Source organism: Chlorocebus sabaeus, chromosome 24 (assembly GCF_047675955.1).
Source record: "Chlorocebus sabaeus isolate Y175 chromosome 24, mChlSab1.0.hap1, whole genome shotgun sequence".
Lineage (NCBI taxonomy): Eukaryota > Metazoa > Chordata > Mammalia > Primates > Cercopithecidae > Chlorocebus > Chlorocebus sabaeus.
In genome coordinates, this window is record NC_132927.1 from 31838184 (window position 1) to 31857533 (window position 19350).

The 19350-nt window shown below is 39.9% G+C and overlaps 1 protein-coding gene across 1 annotated transcript in view; it reads right to left on the bottom strand.

Annotated features, from left to right (window-relative positions):
* Positions 1–19350, bottom strand: part of ATG14 (autophagy related 14) — a 49535-nt gene that overhangs the window by 24046 nt on the left and 6139 nt on the right. The window contains exons 2-4 of the mRNA XM_073011001.1: positions 10918–10980; positions 9181–9223; positions 4033–4114 (exon numbers count right to left, since the gene is read on the bottom strand). Of these exons, the coding sequence (XP_072867102.1) occupies positions 4033–4114; positions 9181–9223; positions 10918–10980 (188 nt within the window). The remainder of the gene's footprint in view (positions 1–4032; positions 4115–9180; positions 9224–10917; positions 10981–19350) is intronic.

Consider the following 19350-nt stretch of genomic DNA (forward strand, 5'->3'; position numbering starts at 1 on the left):
GTGCTGGCCACACAACCACAAGGAGACATACACTCGTCCTGTCAGACGTAGGTTCTTTTTGTGGAGTTCCTTCGGGTTCTGGATCTTACACCTGCTAGGGCTGTTGGGCTGTAGCTAAACTTCACTTGAATGACAAAAACAAGCTGTCAACTTTCAGACAGATACCTAGGAGCTGCTTAGGCAACTTAAACCCAAGTTCAAAATCAAGTTCATTATTTTTCCAGGAACATCTTTTCCAGTTTCCCTACTTCAAGATTATGTTTGACTTGTCTACTGCCTAATCAACCCCTCGATGGTCAATTCCATTCCCAGTCCAAGTCTTTCTATCGAGGCCTTTCTTTCATTCCTACTATCACAATCCTAGTTAACGCTCACCAACACTCTGCCTATCTCCAGCATGGCTCAACTTCAAGCCTTCATGCCCTCTTTCATTTGCTCAAACTTTACAAATTATAGTCAATGCTCAGTGTTTCTCCACTGCCTGTCTAATACAGAGCAAACCCCTCAGCCTCAAGGCCTCCTCCAAATTGGTACATATCCCACAGTTCCCCTCTGCACACCCTTCGCTCTAGCTGTACTCAACTGCAACATATTTCAAATCCTTTCTGTAAGATGGAACCACCTGAAAGCATGGATGGATGAATGCTGAACCAGTCATCACTCCCTAACTCTCAGGCTATCTATTTGCTCCTGTTTTCCAAATGTTCAAATTTTACTCATTCAGGGAGGCCGCCCTCCGTAAATATTCCCTAGACCTTTTGCTCCTTGGCACCCTACGGTAATGTGTTAGGACTCTTCTGATGGCACATAGCTCTTGGTTCCTCACATGAGGTCCCACCGAAGCCTTGCTGTCTCCTAACTAGGGTATAAAAGGCACCTGATAAATGTCTGTGGGTCCCAATCACCCTCCCACCCTCTTTCACTGAGCACCACTGAACTTAGGTATTTGGTTGCATGCATGAGATTTCTGACAGTTTTTTTATTTGAGATGGAGTTTCGCTCTTGTCGCCCAGGCTAGAGTGCAGTGGCACAATCTCGGCTTACTGCAACCTCCACCTCCTGGGTTCAAGTGATTCTCCTGACTCAGCATCCCGAGTAGCTAGGATTACAAGCACAGGCCACCATACCCAGCTAATTTCTGTATTTTTAGTAGAGATGGAGTTTGACCATGGCTGATCTCGAACTCCTGACCTCAATGTGATCTGCCCGCGTTGGCCTCCCAAAGTGCTGGGATTATAGGTGTGAGCCACTGCACCCGGTCGATTTCTTACAGTTTTGAAACAACTATCAGCCAGGTGTGGTGATGGGTGCTTGTAATCCCAGCTACTTGGGAGGCTGAGGCAAGAGAATTGCTTGAACCTGAGAGGTGAAGATTGCAGTGAGCCGAGATCGTGCCACTGCACTCCAGCCTGGGCGACAGAGCGAGACACCATCTCAAAACAACAACAACAACAACATCTCTTTGCCATCCTGCTCAATGTGAATGTCCTAAAGGTTCAGTCTCTTGGTTCCATCACATGCTAACTCATTTTCATTATCTTTACTGAGCTCTTTACAAGTGCTGAAATGAATCTATCCAGCCATGATCCTGAGTCATACAGTGGTCAGAATTTTTGGGGAGGATCCATTTCAAATTTATTATCATGACCACTTGCAGGTGGCAGGAAATCATCAGTCACCCCATCTGCACTCAGTGCAGACTCAGCACCCAGTCATCCTCTCTCCCCACCATCTCCCCATAAACATCAAAATGTTTGGTGCTGTATAATCTACTCTTGCTTCTTTAGATAAGTAACTCTGACTACAGCACAGATCAACTCAACACTGCAATTGCATATAACCTAACTTCCCTATCTATGCCCTATCTGTATTATACCATATATCATGAAACCTTAAGTCAAAAGATTCTAGAGAAGTAATTCATCAGTCTCTACAATTTATAATGTGTGCCCTTCCGTGAATACATGGTGTAATTCAACAACAAGCTCTTAAGCATGAGTCCAAGCATAGTTTCTGGAATCCATTAACACCTTTAAAATTGTTTACAAATTTTTTAAGTCTGGTCTAGAGGGTGGGAAGGAGACTACATGTACATTCTAAAAGAGCAACAGTTCCCAACCCTGGCAGGTCATCAGAACCACGTGGAGTAGTACTACTCAAAGTGTGGCTTCTAGACCTGGGCCCATCTGTAAACTGTTACCGGTCATGAGGAGAGGAGGAGAGAAATACAGAGTAAGCACATGGAAGCTATTTTCTTCAACATGGCGATCTGACATTGCCATAACATTCAAGCATGTGATCATTTTCCTAAGTCCAGGATAGATCCTAGGGTTCTCTCTCTAGATTTTAAAAGGGTCACCAGGTTACTGATGATTTGCTAGGGATGGAAACCACTGTTATAGGGTCCACTCCTTTAGATCTATGTCTAATTCTTTGTGGTGGTTGTTTTTGTTTTTGGGAGTTAGGAATGTGTTACAAAGAGCTGATCAGAGCTTTTAACTTGCTCATCAGAGAAACACACATGCTCAGTAAATTCAGCAATTTCAGGAGGTTCACAGATGCCCGGTGGCAAAGCCCTGAATATCACGGGAAGATGAGGAGAGGGTGAACTAATGTTAAGGAATGGGTTTTTATGTTGCTACTGAACCAGAGCCTTTGGAGAATGCATACAAGACTGGGTGGAAAGTAGGTTCTATATAGTTCTGTGCACTGTTCACTGAGCTGCCCTAATTGTCTAGTTTAGTAATCCCGTGAAACTCCACGTGAGCACTTTATTAGGACAAATGTTTTCAGCGGAGGCTTTATACCATTACATGTCACTATAAAAGACTTGCTTCTGGAAGCAATGAGTAGACAAGAAAAAGAATTCACGAGGTCTGATGGTGACTCATTCTAAACTTTAAACAGTGATCTTCAGAAATTCATGGACTGCAGCTTGCTGCTGGCGCTCATTTAATGTTACATAAACACGCTCTTTGAGTCTGAAGTAAATCTGATTTTCAATGTGAAAATAAAATATAAAAACTGTTTTTGCCCGGGAGGCAGAGCTTGCAGTGAGCTGAGATTGCACCACTGCACTCCGGCCTGGGTAACAGAGCGAAAAAAAAAAAAAACCAAAAAAAAAAACTGTTCTTGGAGTTATTTCTAAACAAAACTTGTCTCTAATCCTAATGTAACAGAAATGCATATGATGTTACATTAGGATTAGAAACAAGAGTATTCCTGAGGCAAGTGGGAAATGGGTTAAGGATGTAGGATTTCTAAGAGAATTCATTTTGACAACGACCTATGATAAAGTATAAAGTGTACAAATATGAGGTAAAATTAATACAGATTACAATGCGGAGACTCACTAAGGGAAAAAAAACAAAAAAAACACAAACAACATTCTGTGCTTCTGGCATGAGCCAATAATTATTACAAGTGAGTACCAAGTTAGACTCTGAGCTTCCTGTTAGCCAAGGCAAATAGGAACATATATTCCTTAACTTTTTTTTTTTTTTTTTTTTTTGAGACTGAGTTTCGCTCTTGTTGCCCAGGCTGGAGTGCAATGGCACGATCTTGGCTTACCACAACCTCTGCCTCCCGAGTTCAAGCAATTCTCCTGCCTCAGCCTCCCAAGTGACTGGGATTACAGGCGCCTGCCACCACGCCTGGCTAAGTTTTGTATTTTTGGTAGAGACGGGGTTTTGCCATGTTGGCCAGGCTGGTCTCGAACTCCTGACCTCAGGTGATCCACCCACCTCAGCCTCCCAAAGTGCTGGGATTACAGGCATAAGCTACCATGCCTGGCCAACTTTTTAAATTGAGAAAAGAATCTGGTTATTTAAGGCCTCTATAATTGTGTATTTAATTTAAAAAAAATTCCTTATACAAATGTTTTACAAGGAAAGATGAAGGCGAGTAGCAAAATTCTCCAAGTTGCCACTGCCCCACCCCTCCCTCTCTTTCTGTGTCCCTCTAGTTTATTAATCCCATGAAATTCCACGTGGGCACTTTCTAGGGCTGGAAGGAAGGACGCGATATACTTACTTTTCTCCATTTCTTCGTTTCCTTTACATATTGTTTGTTTTAACTGTTCAATCCTCATCTTGCAGGACATTATTTTCCATCTCTGAAAAAAGCATGTAATAAATATCACAAACGTTGGTCTGCTATGATTAACATGATTATCTACCTGGGATCACTGCTTATTTTCAGATATGTCAGAAAACATAATGAAGAAAAAGACCAATATAATTATGTTTGTTATAGCTTTTGTAACTATGGAACATTACGAAAAACAGAACAATGTTTTTCTAGTTCAATGAAGAGAAAAGAGAAATTAGGCCGGGTGTGGTGGCTCATGCCTGTAATCCCAACACTTTGGGAGGCCGAGGCGGGCAGATCACGAGGTCAGGAGATCAAGATCATCCTGGCCAACATGGTGAAACCCTGTCTCTACTAAAAAAAATACAAAACTTAGCTGGGCATGGTGGCACATGCCTGTAATCCCAGCTACTCGGGAGGCTGAGGCAGGACAATCGCTTGAACCAGGGAAGCGGAGGTTGCAGTGAGCCAAGATCGCGCCATTGTACTCCAGCCTGGCAAGAGTGAGACTCCGTCAAAAAAAAAAAAAAAAAAAAAAAGGAAAGAGAAATTACACGAAAAAAATTCACATAGCTCTTTTGTATGTATCAGTAAGCAAAGAGAAAAACGTTGAAGGACATTGTCTAAACCCGCTCTACTATATAGCTACTAGCCACATGTGGTTACTTAAAACTCAATTTAAATCAAAAATCAAAAATCAAAAATCAAAAATTCAGTTCCTTACTCACATTGCCCTCATGTCAAATGTCTGACATCACACATGGCTAGTGGCTACTGGACTGAACAGTGCAGATACAGAAGTCAAGCATCATCACATAGGGTCCTACTGACACACGGCTCCAAACCTCTAGTTCTAGTTACTGAGGAGACAGTTAACATAACCGAGTCATCTCACCCAATAAGCAAACAGTACTTGCAAGTTAATAAAAATGGCAAAAAACATTATTTTTTCAGTGCATAACTCAAGTAAGATTTCCTAAAAAAGCCTCAGAAAATTACATGAAACATGAAATTGCCTCTTTGTATTACCAGAAGTTAGGTCCAGCATCCCCTAAAGCAGCAGTCCCCAACCTTTCTGGCACCAGGGACAATTGTGGAAGACAATTTTTCCACAGACAGGGTGGGGGATGGTTTACAGGGATGAAACTGTCCCACCTCAGATCATCAGGCTTTAGATTCTCATAAGGAGTACACAAGCTAGAAGATCCCTCCCATATGCAGTTCACAATGGAGTTTGCATTCCTATGGGAAACTAATGCCACCACTGATCCGACAGGAGGTGGAGCTCAGGCGGTAATGCTCACTCGCCCTACTCACCTCCTGCTCTGTGGCCTGGTTCCTAACAGGCCACAAACCAGTAGCTTGTTGCCTGGGGGTTGGGGACCCCTGCCTTAAAGTGAACAAAGGATCAATAAAAATAGGATCTATGGCCCGGTGCAGTGACTCATACCTGTCATCCTAGACTTTGGGAAGCTGAGGCAGGCACATCACTTGAGCTCAGGAGTTTGAGGCCAGCCTGAGCAACATGGTGAAACCCTATCTCTACCAAAAATAAAAAAAATTAGCCAGGTGTGGTGACATGCACCTATAGTACCAGCTACTAGGGAGGCTGAGGTGGGAGAATCGCTTGAGCCCAGGAGGCAGAGGTTGCAGTGAGCCGAGATTGTGCCACGGCACTCCAGCCTGGGTGACAGAGCAAGACTCTATCTCAAAAAAAAAAAAAAAAAAAAAGAGGGGATCTACTAGTTAGTTAAGAGGGGATCTACTAGTTAGTTAAAAAGAATGAATATTCTCTAATGCCTCTGTAAACGTGGAAAATTAAAAGCTTAAAACAATGCTCAAATGTTTATGGTGTTACACTTATCTAAGTAGTCTGATGGTAAGACATACAGAACAGATTACAGGGATGTTATGGTGAGCGAAACTCTAACCTCTAGAATAGAGTCAGACATTCAAAAACAGATCCACAGGGATGGAGGGGTTCAGAAATATATCAGATATGACCAATGCTCAATTTTAAAAGGTAATAAGAGTCTTTAGAAATGAATATTGAGGTCTTAGATAGAAAAACTAGAAACATGACAGAACTCAGAAAAATCTTCCACAGAACATATTTTGTTTACTAAAACATTCAGAGTTAAAATAAGCAAAATTCACTTCTATCACAAATTTTAAGTATAATGAAATGTATGAATAATGTTTACTGTTGTGAAAAAAAATTACACATTACAGAAGAAAAACAGAAAATGTGACTGTTAGCCTGACTCCTTCTCATTTCTCAGGGGTAATCTTTAAAATTAAAGTTTAATGTGTATCTTTTCAGGGTTTTTTTTTTTTTTTTTTTTTTTTTTTGAGTCGGGGTCTCACTCTGTTGCCCAGGATAGAGTACAGTGGCATGATTACAGCTCACTTCAGTCTTGACCTCCCTGGCTCAAGTGATTCTCCCACCTCAACTTCCCGAGTAGCTGGGACTCCATGCCTGGCTAATTTTTGGTTTTTGTTTGTTTGTTTGTTTTTGTAGATGTGGGGTTTTGCCATGTTTCGAAGGGTGGTTTTGAATTCCTGGGCTCGAGCAATCCATCTCGGCCTCCCAAAGTGCTGGGATTACAGGCATGCGCCACAACACCCAGCCTAGATTTTATGAGTCTATTTATATTTAAAATACATACTCATGTAAATGGACTCATACTTCATCCTAGTTTTTTTTTTCATTAATAAATACAACTTGGACATCATTCCACAGCATGTAGACTGACCACATTCTTTTTACCAACTACACAGTATCATAACTTTTTTTTTTTTTTTTGAAATGTCTTGCTCTGTCGCCCAGGCTGGAGTACAGTGGCACAATCTCGGCTCACTGTGACCTCCGCCTCCCAGGTCCAAGTGATCCTCCTGCCACGGCCTCCTGAGTAGCTGGGATTACAGGCGTGCGCCACCATGCCCGGCTAATTTTTGTATTTTTAGTAGAAACAGCGTTTCACCATGTTGGTCAGGCTGGTCTCGAACTCCTGGCCTCGTGATCCGCCTGCCTCAGCCTCCCAAAGTGCTGGGATTATAGGCGTGAGCCACCACGCCCAGCTCAGTATAATTTTTTATCTCATCCAGATTGATTATTTATATATTTAGCTTCACCATTATGCTATAATCAGCTTTTTTTACCCATAAATCTCTATTCATGAGTATTTCTTCTTTTTTTTGAGAGTCTCATTCCGTCACCCAGGCTGGAGTGCTGTGGCACCATCTCACCTCACTACAACCTGCCTCTCAGGTTCAAGCGATTCTCCTGCCTCAGCCTCCCGAGTAGCTGGGCTTACAGGTGCCTGCCACCATGCCCGGCTAATTTTTGTATTTTTAGTAGAGACGGGGTTTCACTATATTGGTCAGGCTGGTCTCGAACTCCTGACCTCGTGATCTGCCTGCCTTAGCCTCCCAAAGTGCTGGGGTTACAGGAGTGAGCCACCGCACCTGGCCCTTTTTTTCTTTTGTAATTGAGATTTCATTGGTTGTGCTGAAGATCAGTACACAGACATTGCAATTTGTACCCAATTCTTAATATACGTACCAAAAATCTAAAAGCCATGTATTTTAATTCTTTTTTAAAGTTATTCCAGTGACTTTCCAGCTTAAAATCTGGAAGCAAATTTTCCTTATGAGGTCATCAAGTACCAGTATCTTCACACGTTGATAAGCTGTTACGTAGGTCCCACCAATTCACAACCGAATAGCATGTACACTACATATTCAAATTTTCAATCTTTCATAGCACAGTATCAAAGTTATTAGGAAAACAGGACTACCACGACCAAAGAGCTCACAGAGTGCACAAAATTCTGACAGGGCTCAGAGCCATCATCAAGGAGCAGTTTTCTTTAGGAAACTGTTCTACTAAAAAACAACATGGGAACAGATGTTCAATACATTAAATGCAGGACTGTGGCTCCATAGTGCCATTTAGTATGTTTGGCATTACAGGACATACAAACTAACCCCCCAACTATGGAATGTTAAGCTGACACCCAAGACAGTCAAAACCTCCCATAACTCAATATCCCACAGTATCTTCTGGTTGTACCAAAAAGTAAACAATCAGAGAATGATTCCACCTCTTAAAAAAAAGCACCGACACTTAAAAGGGGCTCTCCTCAGTTTTAGTTTCTCGTTTTCTGCAGGTAAATCTTCAGTTTCTTGGTTAGCCACTTCTGACTTTTCCCCCTTTGCTCCCCTTTTCCCTTTTGTTTGCACTTTTTTGTCTGAAGATTTATCCTTTCCTGCTGCTTTCTCAGCTTCGTTTCCACTTCTGCAGGAGCGAGTTCAGCTGATAACCATGCAGATCTCCTCTTGGGCTCTTCCTTTGTGGCCCCTTCAGTGGAGCTGACCTTCCTCTTGGGCATGCTGGCTGCAGGGAAGGCATGTGCCGAGCGCCTGCGAGGCACAGCGCCTCTAGAGCCTTAGCAAAGCTGGGCTGCCTGGCTGCTGCCACGCCTTCCCCAAACTCTTTAATTGTTAAATTTTTTTTTTTTTTTGAGGAAGTCTCACTTTGTTGCCCAGGCCGGAGTGCTGTGAGGCAATCTTGGCTCACTGCAGCCTCTGCCTCCCAGGTTCAAGTGATTCTCCTGCCTCAGCCTCCCAAGTAGCTGCGATTACAGGCATGAGCCCTTGCACCTGGCCAGAAGTTTTAAACTGTTATGTAATCTGTCAAAATGCTTTCCTCTATGGTTTATAAAGGTTCTCCCCACTCTAAGATTATGTAAATACCCACCCATATTTTCTCTGACACATTTAATCATTAATCCATTTGGAGTGTGTATGATAAATAATTTTTGCAAAAAGGAGAATAGCCCACTGTCTTTGTTTTTCTATGTCAACACCCCAGATTTCAAAATTATCCTTTATGATGGCTCCATAATTAATTGCCGATACCCATTTTTGGTAACTAGACAAAATATTTGAGAAGGCTACGCTACAAGTGGATTAAGTAGAGGACTGCCAAATATGATTTTTAAAAAATTTTAATTAAAAATGATTTTATAAGCTCTACCAATTTAAAAACATCTAGCCCCAAGAAAAAGAACATGTATTACAACTTACCAACTGATCTGTTATCCATTTTCCTTCCATAGCTTTTAACACTCTGTAAGGAAAAGAGACAGAAAATAAGTTCCTGAAAATAATAAAATTCTAAGTTCAAAAATGTAAAATCAAACACTTTTAAAATTAAGTTCTCAGAAATGGCTAGAAATGTTAAAATGGGACTTAGCATTTAAAGTGTTTTCCAAATTCCCTGTTCTCTGCAATTTTTTTCATCTCCTTCCTTTCGTAGTTCTGAACACTGCTAAGAGCCTTTCTACAAACGTCCACAATAAATCTGCCTAAGAGTCTTAGCCTTTGTCCTCAGTCATCATCAGTAACTGCCATCCGTCATAATTCACAGTAATAGTTACAAGAGAATTAATGATCTAATAGTTCCCAACGAAATGATACATGCCAATATCTCCAAATATTGGTTCTATGGAATAAAATGTTCTATGGGAAAAAGAAACTTTTTGTGTTTGAGGAAGTTAGGGAAATTACAGAGTTAAATAAATTCAAGCAGGTTTCTCTAATACAGAATATCCTGTTAGATTTAAACTGCTCATGAATGTGTTTATCAGACCACTGCAGACTCTAGAGAAGCTCGGGTCACACTTTGGGAATCACTGGCCTGAGCATTAACTGTTTTCATCGGGGGTGTAAGACATCCATGTTGGCATGGTTTGGGGAGGTGCCACAAAAGAGACGACCCTTTAAGAACCTTGAGTTGGGCAGGGCGCACTCAGAGAACAGGAAAAACACTGAGGTAGAGAGAAACTGAATGAAGGCACAGAGATGCAAACATCTGGGGTGCATCTAGGGAGCAGGTTCTATACCAGAAGGTTCTATAGGACAATTCTCAATCCTAGGGGGTGAGATATTCATCAGGTGTACCTGTTAATAACTCAGATTCCCCAGCCCCACCCCCCCCCAAAAAAAACCCGTCAGATTCCTAGGCCTCACCCCATATCTACTGAATCAGAATCTCTGAGGATAGGATTCCAAGAATCTGAATTTTTAACCATTATCTCAGCTAATGAATTCTGATATAGATAATGTGCAGACTATATGTTGTAATATACTGATATGGATAAAAGAAGAAAGGTAAATGGAAGCAGTAATGCCCCATGGGAGCCACCAGCACTAATTTAAGTCTACTAATCATGCCAACTGTCCTGGACTCACACATCAATTACCAGTGCCAGGGATTTGATTCATTGAGTATCTACTTTGTACCACGTACAGGGTCTGAGGCCAGTTTTCTAGAAACTTGGTAGCTTCTCCTGCTTTACCTCTCCCAGATGTACTCCTTTCCTACACTTTAAGAGGTTGTGGCCGGGCGCGGTGGCTCAAGCCTATAATCCCAGCACTTGGGGAGGCCGAGACGGGCGGATCACGAGGTCAGGAGATCGAGACCATCCTGGCTAACGCGGTGAAACCCCGTCTCTACTAAAAAAATACAAAAAAACTAGCCGGGCGAGGTGGCGGGCACCTGTAGTCCCAGCTACTCGGGAGGCTGAGGCAGGAGAATGGCATGAACCCAGGAGGCAGAGCTTGCAGTGAGCCGAGATCCAGCCACTGCACTCCAGCCTGGGTGACAGAGCAAGACTCCGTCTCAAAAAAAAAAAAAAAAGAGAGGTTGTATCCTAGATTCAGTAAGTCAGCAATCCATATATCTGCATACCACAGCAATGAATTAAACCAAATGGTGACTAGATCACCTCCACAAATTAAAAGGCAAAATAAAACACTCACTCTTTTTGAAATTCTTCTTGCTTGCTCTTAAGTCGGCTTAACCTTTCCTTCTTGTCAATAAACCTGTAAGAAAAAATTCAATGTTACATGGCACAAGTATACATATGTAGCAAACCTGCACGTTGTGCACATGTACCCTACAACTTGAAGTTTAATAATAATAAATAAATTAAAAAAAAAAAAAAAAAAGAAGAAAAAAAAAAAGAAAAAATTCAATGTCTTATTTAAATGTTCATTTTTTTCAGTTCAATGAGACTATGCAAATTCCCAAGAACCAATCATTCTGCAGAGTCATGTGAAAATGTCATTGTCCTGACAGTAAATACACATCTTTTCAACGGGGTGCACACAACTGCTAACCATTTGGTTCTTTTAAAACTAAGCTCAAATCCTCAACTTTAAAATTCTTTCCTGTGTTTATAAAATGTCTATAGATATCTTCCCCTCAGGTTAAATTATTTGTCAAAACAGGAACATCAGAACACTAAAGTGAATTTGAATTCAAAGAAATAGATGCTTTCACTAGAAAACAAATTTTAATTACTAATCTGGACTCAATCCTGCTCTCTCCTATAAATTGATTCCTTACAATAAATTTTAAAAAATTGTACGTACACTTTTTCCACTAATTTTATTGCTAGTTACTACAGGCTAACAAATTACTTAGTAAAAGTTATCAAAAAGAAGGGGTATCACATTGCAGTTATTATTTTCTTTTTTCTTTTTTTTCTCACTCTGTCGCCCAGGCTGGGGTGCAGTGGTGCAATCTCGGCTCACTGCAAGCTCCGCCTCCTGGGTTCACGCCATTCTCCCGCCTCAGCCTCCAGAGCAGCTGGGACTACAGGCGCCCGCCACCAAGTCTGGCTAATTTTGTTTTTGTATTTTTAATAGAGATGGGATTTCACTGTGTTAGCCAGGATGGTTTCGATCTCCTGACCTGGTGATCCGCCTGCCTCGGCCTCCCAAAGTGCTAGGCTTATAGGCGAGAGCCATTGTGCCCGGCTGCAGCTGCTATTTTCTATTTGCCAGTTTTCTATCCTTATTTTCTTCTTGCTAACTTACTTGGGGGTCTTTTTTTTTTTTTTTTTTTTAATTTTGCAGTTCAAGGTGATAACTCAGGTCAATTTTAAACTTCTATTCCTTTCAAATATAATCACATGAAGTTTTAAATTTCCTTCTATGCACTGTTCTAGCTATATCCTAAGTTTTGATATTGTGTATTTTCATTATCATTTAGTTTGAAACTTTTAATCTTCCATAAGAATCCTTCTGACCCATCCGTTATTTAGAGGCATATTGTTTAATTTTCAGATATACAGGCTTTTCTAGGTAGCTTACTGTTACTGTTTCTAATTTAATTCATTTTGATATAGCTACAAAATACATTGTGTGATTTCAATCTTGTGACTTGAGAACATCTTATGGCTTTACATATGGTATGCCGTGGAGAAAGTTCCAATGTATACTTGAAATAATGTGTATTCTACAGCTGTTGGGCAGTGTTCTATAAATGTCTGCTAGATCTGTGCTGTTCAATGTGGTAGCCACCAGCCACATATGGCTACTAAGTGCCTAAAATGTGGCTTGCTGCTTAATAAGGGCATGGACAAAAAAAAAAAAAAAATTGTATGACTAACATCATACAACTGACTATGGAGTGAATGTGACCCACTGACCATTTTCAAGGGAACAGGGATAATGACTCATGCTGCAGTAACATGATGTGGTGTTCAAGAATAGGCTTTTGGCTATCTCCCAGCATAAAGGAAAACTATTCAATAGGCCATAACAGACCTAAAAATAATGTGGACAAACATGTCTTTCTAAAATACTACTTCTGTAACCCCATGTTTGAAACCTACCCCAAGATATCTAACAGGAAGAAATACAATGGTCTAATCATGACCCTAACAAATTTAATAATCACTGAAAATGCACAATATTCATTAAACAGAAGAAGCAAATAGGCAATATTATATGTGACAGAACTATATACTTATGACTATTTACATTTAAATTAATTAAAATTATATTAAAAGTTCAGTTTCTCAGTTGTACTACCATCCACGTTTCAACAGCTACATATGATTTACTGGATGGCATGCATAACAAGAACATTCCCATCATTGCAGAAAGTTCTACTGGATAGCACTGCAACGTCCAGTAAGGTGGCAACAGCGTGAAACAGTATTAGAAAACTCAGAAACCAATGTGGAATGTGGATGAACCCACAGATTCATCAATCAGTCTATCAGGCATTTACTATGTACCTGTGACACAGAACAAGGCATCCTCCAGAATACTAAGAAGTCTAATTATAAATTCTCCTGCAGTTGACTTGAATTCTTGGACCTATCACTTGTTATATGCTTTCATTTCCTTGTATCAAAAATGAGAGACTAATACGGTATTTACTTTTACATCACTGAGACAACATGGTGATTTATGTTCTGATAATGTAGAAAATAACAAACTCACAAGTTAGCAATCTCAAACCATGCAAAGGACTGACACGGCAAAATAAAATCTTGACTTTAGAGGCCATAAAAGTTCTCCTTTGAGGTCTGTTGTAAAAATGCCACTTTGCTCTAAAACAAATTGGGAAGACAGACAACTGTGTCCATCTTAATAGTGAGCTGGTTGATTTTCTCAGAGTTTGTTAAAAACACAAAAGAAACAAACTCTTACAAACAAATATACAGCTGGCAGCAGGAATAACGAACAAAAGATAAGTACTAGTGCATCAAATATTGAAAGGAACAGCAAAGACAGCAATTACTTTTGCACCAACCTAATACTTCATGAGTCACGTCCTCCTTCATGAAAGAAATCAAAAATAGGTGGTATCAGCAAAGCTAAAGAGCAGATGCTACCAAGCCACATGGGTGGGTCAGGGCTGCAACTGCTCACTCGGTCACTCATCCAGGCTCTGCATTCTCCATCCCACCACTCACAGAAGGAGAAAAAATTCATTCCACAAGTCTGTGCTTTCTCAATACAGCTTCCAAGAGGTGAAAAATAAGAGTATCACTATAGTCAAACCAAATTTAATGATACATATTATATATATAGTTTTTAAAAGTGTGTGTAGGGGGATCCATATTTCACATATTGTTTTCCAAATTGCAGCTGTCACATAAAATATCTTGGTCTCTTTTACCATGCCAGAACATATTGATCTAATTCACTAACAGGTGCACAGCATTTCGCTGGATGGATGCCATGTAATTTATTTATATAAACCTCTACAGGTGAACACCAGTCTTCCTTCCAAATTTTCACTATGATCAGTAACGATACAAATGAATAGCCTAGTGTACCTTTACAGGTTTTTAAGTTTCTCTCTGAAAAATTCCTATAAATAAAATAAACCGGGCTGGGCACAGTGGCCCATGCCCGTAATCCCAGCACTTTGGGAGGCCGAGGTGGGTGGATCACCTGAGGTCAGGAGTTTGAGACCGGCCTGGCCAACATGGTGAAACTCTGTCTCTACTAAAAATACCAAACATGAGCCGGGTGTGGTGGTTGATGCCTGTAATCCCAGCTACTTGGGAGGCTGCGCCAGGAGAATCGCTTGAACCTGGGAGGCGGAGGTTGCAGTGAGCCGAGATCACACCATTGCACTCCAACCTGTGTGACAGAGTGAAACTGTCCCAAAATAAATAAATAAAATAAAATAAACTTCTTAGTCAAAGATATTTATAAGCAAAATTGTGGGTAATCCTCAAAATTTCCTCCAAAACACTTCATACAATTTACAACCCCACCAACAGAACCTGTTTTCTCACACTCTCCCCAGACATTGGACATTTCTTTTTATTCTTTGCTAATCTGATTGGCTTCCCATCCCTCCCTCTGAGAGATGGTTCGTAATTCGTTTATTTGCATTTATTTCATTATTAGAAAGTTTGAACAACTTTTCATATTTTATTGGCTACTGATTTTTCTTGTTATTTCCCTATGTCCTTCACCCAATTTTTTAATAGGTTTTTTTTTTTTCCCCTTGGAGGATTATTTAGCAGGGAAATTGGACATTTTTCTTTCACACAAAACATTTTTTCTATTCTCTTGTTACTTATGTTTTTGCTCTACAGAATTTTCTGAACTTTAATGTAGGCACAAATCATTTTTCTGTTGTTTAATGGCACTAGTTTTTGTGCTGTTTTCTGAAAGAAATCTGCCAGTGAATCTGTTCCATGCCTGGCTCTTACAACACTATTTCCTGTATTTTCTCTCCCAGTTAAAAAAGCCTTCTATATTATTTACTAAATTATTCCACACTTAAATGACTTGGGTTGCTCCCCCCTAAAAAAGTATTCTCTCAAATGAACTTTGTTGTTTCATAAATTCTTCCATACTTTTATGACTTATTATTTTTTTCTGTTAAAAAAAGGTACTCCCTTAAACTGACTTTCCAGCAATCCCTCTGTGATGCAGACTGATGGGAACAAGGAGAAGGGTGCTCATACACAGCCCCAGTGGCACGACAGAGAGCACACAACCCAGCTCGGGCTTCAGAGGGAGCCACCCGGGAGCACTGCCTGTCCAAGCTGAGACCTGAGGGTGAGCCAGAGTTGATCCTGTTAAGGGAAGGAAGGGCATGGAGGCAGAGAAAATTCTATGTAAACGCACCAAAGCATTTCAACATGCCAAATGGGAAAACAGTGATGGGAGTATGCTACTAATGCGGTAGCGGTTATGAACGCGAGTCTCACTTCCACTCTGTACCCCGACTACAATTATGGGCAACTGAGTGGACCTAACCACAGGTCAGACTATTCACATAAGTCTGCCCTTTATTACCAGAAAAACACCACCAGGGCATGCACTCTATTAGGGATGCAGACTATTAATACTGTGCTAGGAATAACTAGCCTCACTATAACGCCCACAATTTACTGAGCACTTACTATGTCCCAAGCATAGCACCTTTCATAAAGTAACTCTCACCCCTCTACCTGCCTGTCCAGTTCTTTCCCTCATCCCAGGGTTACACATTTACTTACTAAGGTTATGGCAATGAAAAGTCTCAGAAACACTACTAATGTATTTTAAGAAAGGCAAAAAATAGATTTCAAATAAGCAATTGAGGGCCTAAAAAAAAATATCCAACCATTTGATTCGGTTATTGCATTTCAAAGAATCTATCCTAAGAAAATAACAGAGATGACGAAAGATTCATGTTTGAAGGCACCAATCACAAAATCAGGCCTAACTGCAAGGAAATGGAAACTAGTGTTCAATGGGAGAAAGACTAAATGATAGTATATTGCCACAAAAGACATTAAAATATTTTTATAGGCAAAGATATGAGTACGCTTTTATTCTTTAATCATACAAGAGTATGATTTTCATAGGCAAATAAGATTTAAAAACCTGGTCCTTATCACGATTTTTTAACCTTATGTTAGAATATTTAGGATATGAGAAAGCATAGCATAAATATATTCCACTATCAGGAATAAAGGTTAAAAATCATTCACGGAAATTAGAAACAGGCCAGGTGTGGTGGCTCACACTTGTAATCTCAACACTTTAGGAGTGTGAGGCAGGAAGATTATGTGAGTCAAGGAGTTCAAGACCAGCCTGGCAACATAGTAAGACTCCATCTCTATAAAAAAAAAATACATATATATTAAAAAATAGCTGGCTATGGTGGTACATGGCTGTAGACCTAACTTCTCTGGAGGCTGAGGTAGGAGGATCCTTTGAGCCATGAATTAGAGGTTGCAGTGAGCTATGATCCTACACTATACTTTGGCCTGGGTGACAGAGTTAGAACCCATGTCTCAAAAAATAAAATAAAATAAAATAGAAACAAAGTGTTGTTTAGTTTCCTCATTTGTAAAATGCGAATAATGCTTACATACTCCTTGGTAAAGGGATTAAATAAGATAAATGTGAAAGCAGTGGGTACAGATGCTTAGCACACACATATGCCAGCTTTCCGCTTCTTCACTGCAATGAGTGATTCTGCACTTAATCTTACCATGCATTAAACTCAACTATAGAATACAGTTCTATAGAAGAGACTGAGGGATTACGAAACCAGGATAAGGCAGTCCCAACTACACTCGCTTCTTCTGCACACAGAGAAAATGTATACTACAGTTCCCTCATTCAACTTACTCTGAACTGAGGCATCCTTTAGAAACAAAAACAGAAAAGTTCATTTTTGTTTGTAAAATAGTAAATAAACAGAAAAATAAAAGGGATAGTCATATATAATCTTTTTTTTCATGAAGTGACTGAATGATTCTAACTTTGGGTTTTAAAAAGATAAAAATTTACAGCTGTAAAAGGAATAATATTGTGTACTGGCATGAAAAGATGTTTAGGTATGTTAAATGACCAAAAAAACCCCCCAAAAAAAAACAAAAAAAAACTCAGCAAAACAGTTGTGTTGCGTGATCCCACTCTGGCAGAGAATATGCATAGAATATTCAGGACTGTGCCTCATCCATAATAGAGGCACCTTTATGTGGTGGGATTGTGAGAGAATTTTCCTATTTCTACAATGTTTGAGCTAAACATTTCAAAATTTCAAATATCATATTTACAATATTTAGCTCTCTTTAAAAACATGCATTTTGATTTAAAATATAAACTTAAAATTCAAAATACTCAAATTCAACAACATCTTGTTTGAAGAAAATATCCAAAATAAAAATGTTTTTTAAATTTGATGGGCTGGAAATGGTCACTGAGAGTTATTCTTTACCAAGCAGGAGACCCAAGGAACTGACCTTCTGGGAGCCTGGATTACATCAATTACTTGAGGCAGGTCAGCTCAAGAGGATTTCACAAATATCTATCCCAAACAGACTCTGATTATTAAGGGAGCTAAGTTTTCCATTTTAAGACATGACTACAAATTCATCTGAAAAATATTTTAAAGGATTAAACTAGGGCTGGAGACTTTCACTTGGCTCTGGCTGAAAGTAGTTCAACTTTACTTAAAAAACACTCATTGAAACCTCACAATGACACCTTAACTACAACCCTGATCCCTAAAGCACCCTGCTCCTTTCTGGCAGTTTCTAAAAGAAAACACACGCTCTCTCTGAATCCTTACACAACCCTCTGAGATGTGCCATCACTGCTCTGCCATGCGCAAGTAAGCACTCAATTTCCATCATCACATCAATTCAGTACCTTCCCTAGCAACAGGAGGTGGCAAATCTCAGGATTATTTTTATATAATCACATTTTATTTTCCATGAAGTCTGTCTTTTGGTGTTCAAAAGAGACTTGAGATTATGAAAACTCTTTTGCATTACGACAGGCCTTGAAAATATCTAGAGGTGAGAGAAACTGGGCATTTCAGGAATCTTCACACAGTGGCAGGGTGTACACGTGAGGGGTGCTGCCTCTCCAGGGTTAATCCCAGCCCTTGGTTCACTAGAACACATACGACCTTCCAAGATATAGCACAATCTATATAACAAAATGGAATGTTTTTCTTTTCTGATACTGTTACACACACACATGCACACAGTATAGAAATATAGTTCAGATCCAAATATGAACTTAAGAATTAGCAGAACCCGGGAGTAAGTCAGTCACAACAACCCTGAGACCCAGTTTTTTCTGCTTTAAATACATTAATAACTCATGGGGTGAGGGTAGAGAAGAATTGAGATAGTAAATGCAAAAACCTTTTATAAGTTCTAGAAGGTATAATCGTAAGAGTAGTCAGTGATACTGGCTGAAAACAAGTTATATTTTCCTAGCAGATCCACATTTTCTGGTGGAAACACCATAAACAAACTCCATGGGACAGGAACTGAGACCCTCTGAAAGACACAGTGAAATAGTTGTAAGGCTGGTGAACTCCTGTCTACCTGTAGAGCTTTTGTTCTGCTGAGTTCAGTATACAGAATTGAATTCTCAAGACAATAGATTTATATGGGCCACAGTGGCTGACAACCCAAAATATACTGGAGGCAGAACAGAAGTATCTAAAGGATATTTTTTGGATGTTGGTTGTGCCTTCCCCTTGAAATCTGCAGTAATATTTAAATTTCTTCTTCATCCTTTATCCCATTTCTCAATTTGTTTAGGGCATGCATTCCTGTTTCCTGGCAAAAGTATAATCATATATTCTAAAACTTGTCAGTGAAGATAATGTGACATCATTCCTGAAAACATAATTATAAAGTAGTACCTAGATGTTCATACAATTTGTCTTTCTTTTTAATCCACATGTGAAAATCAAGGGCTCCTAAACCAGCAGGTACATTTCCCCAGGTATCCTTAGATTAATTCTCAGTCCCATTCCCCCATCTAACAAGAACTGGTAACCAATTTCTTTCCTGTTGTGAGTGGAAAGATTACTTCAACCTATCAGGTGTCTACTGGGTAGCAGTGCTATTTCTGGTGTCAGACAAATACATAATCCATATAGTTCTGTTCCTGTAATTTTAATATGTC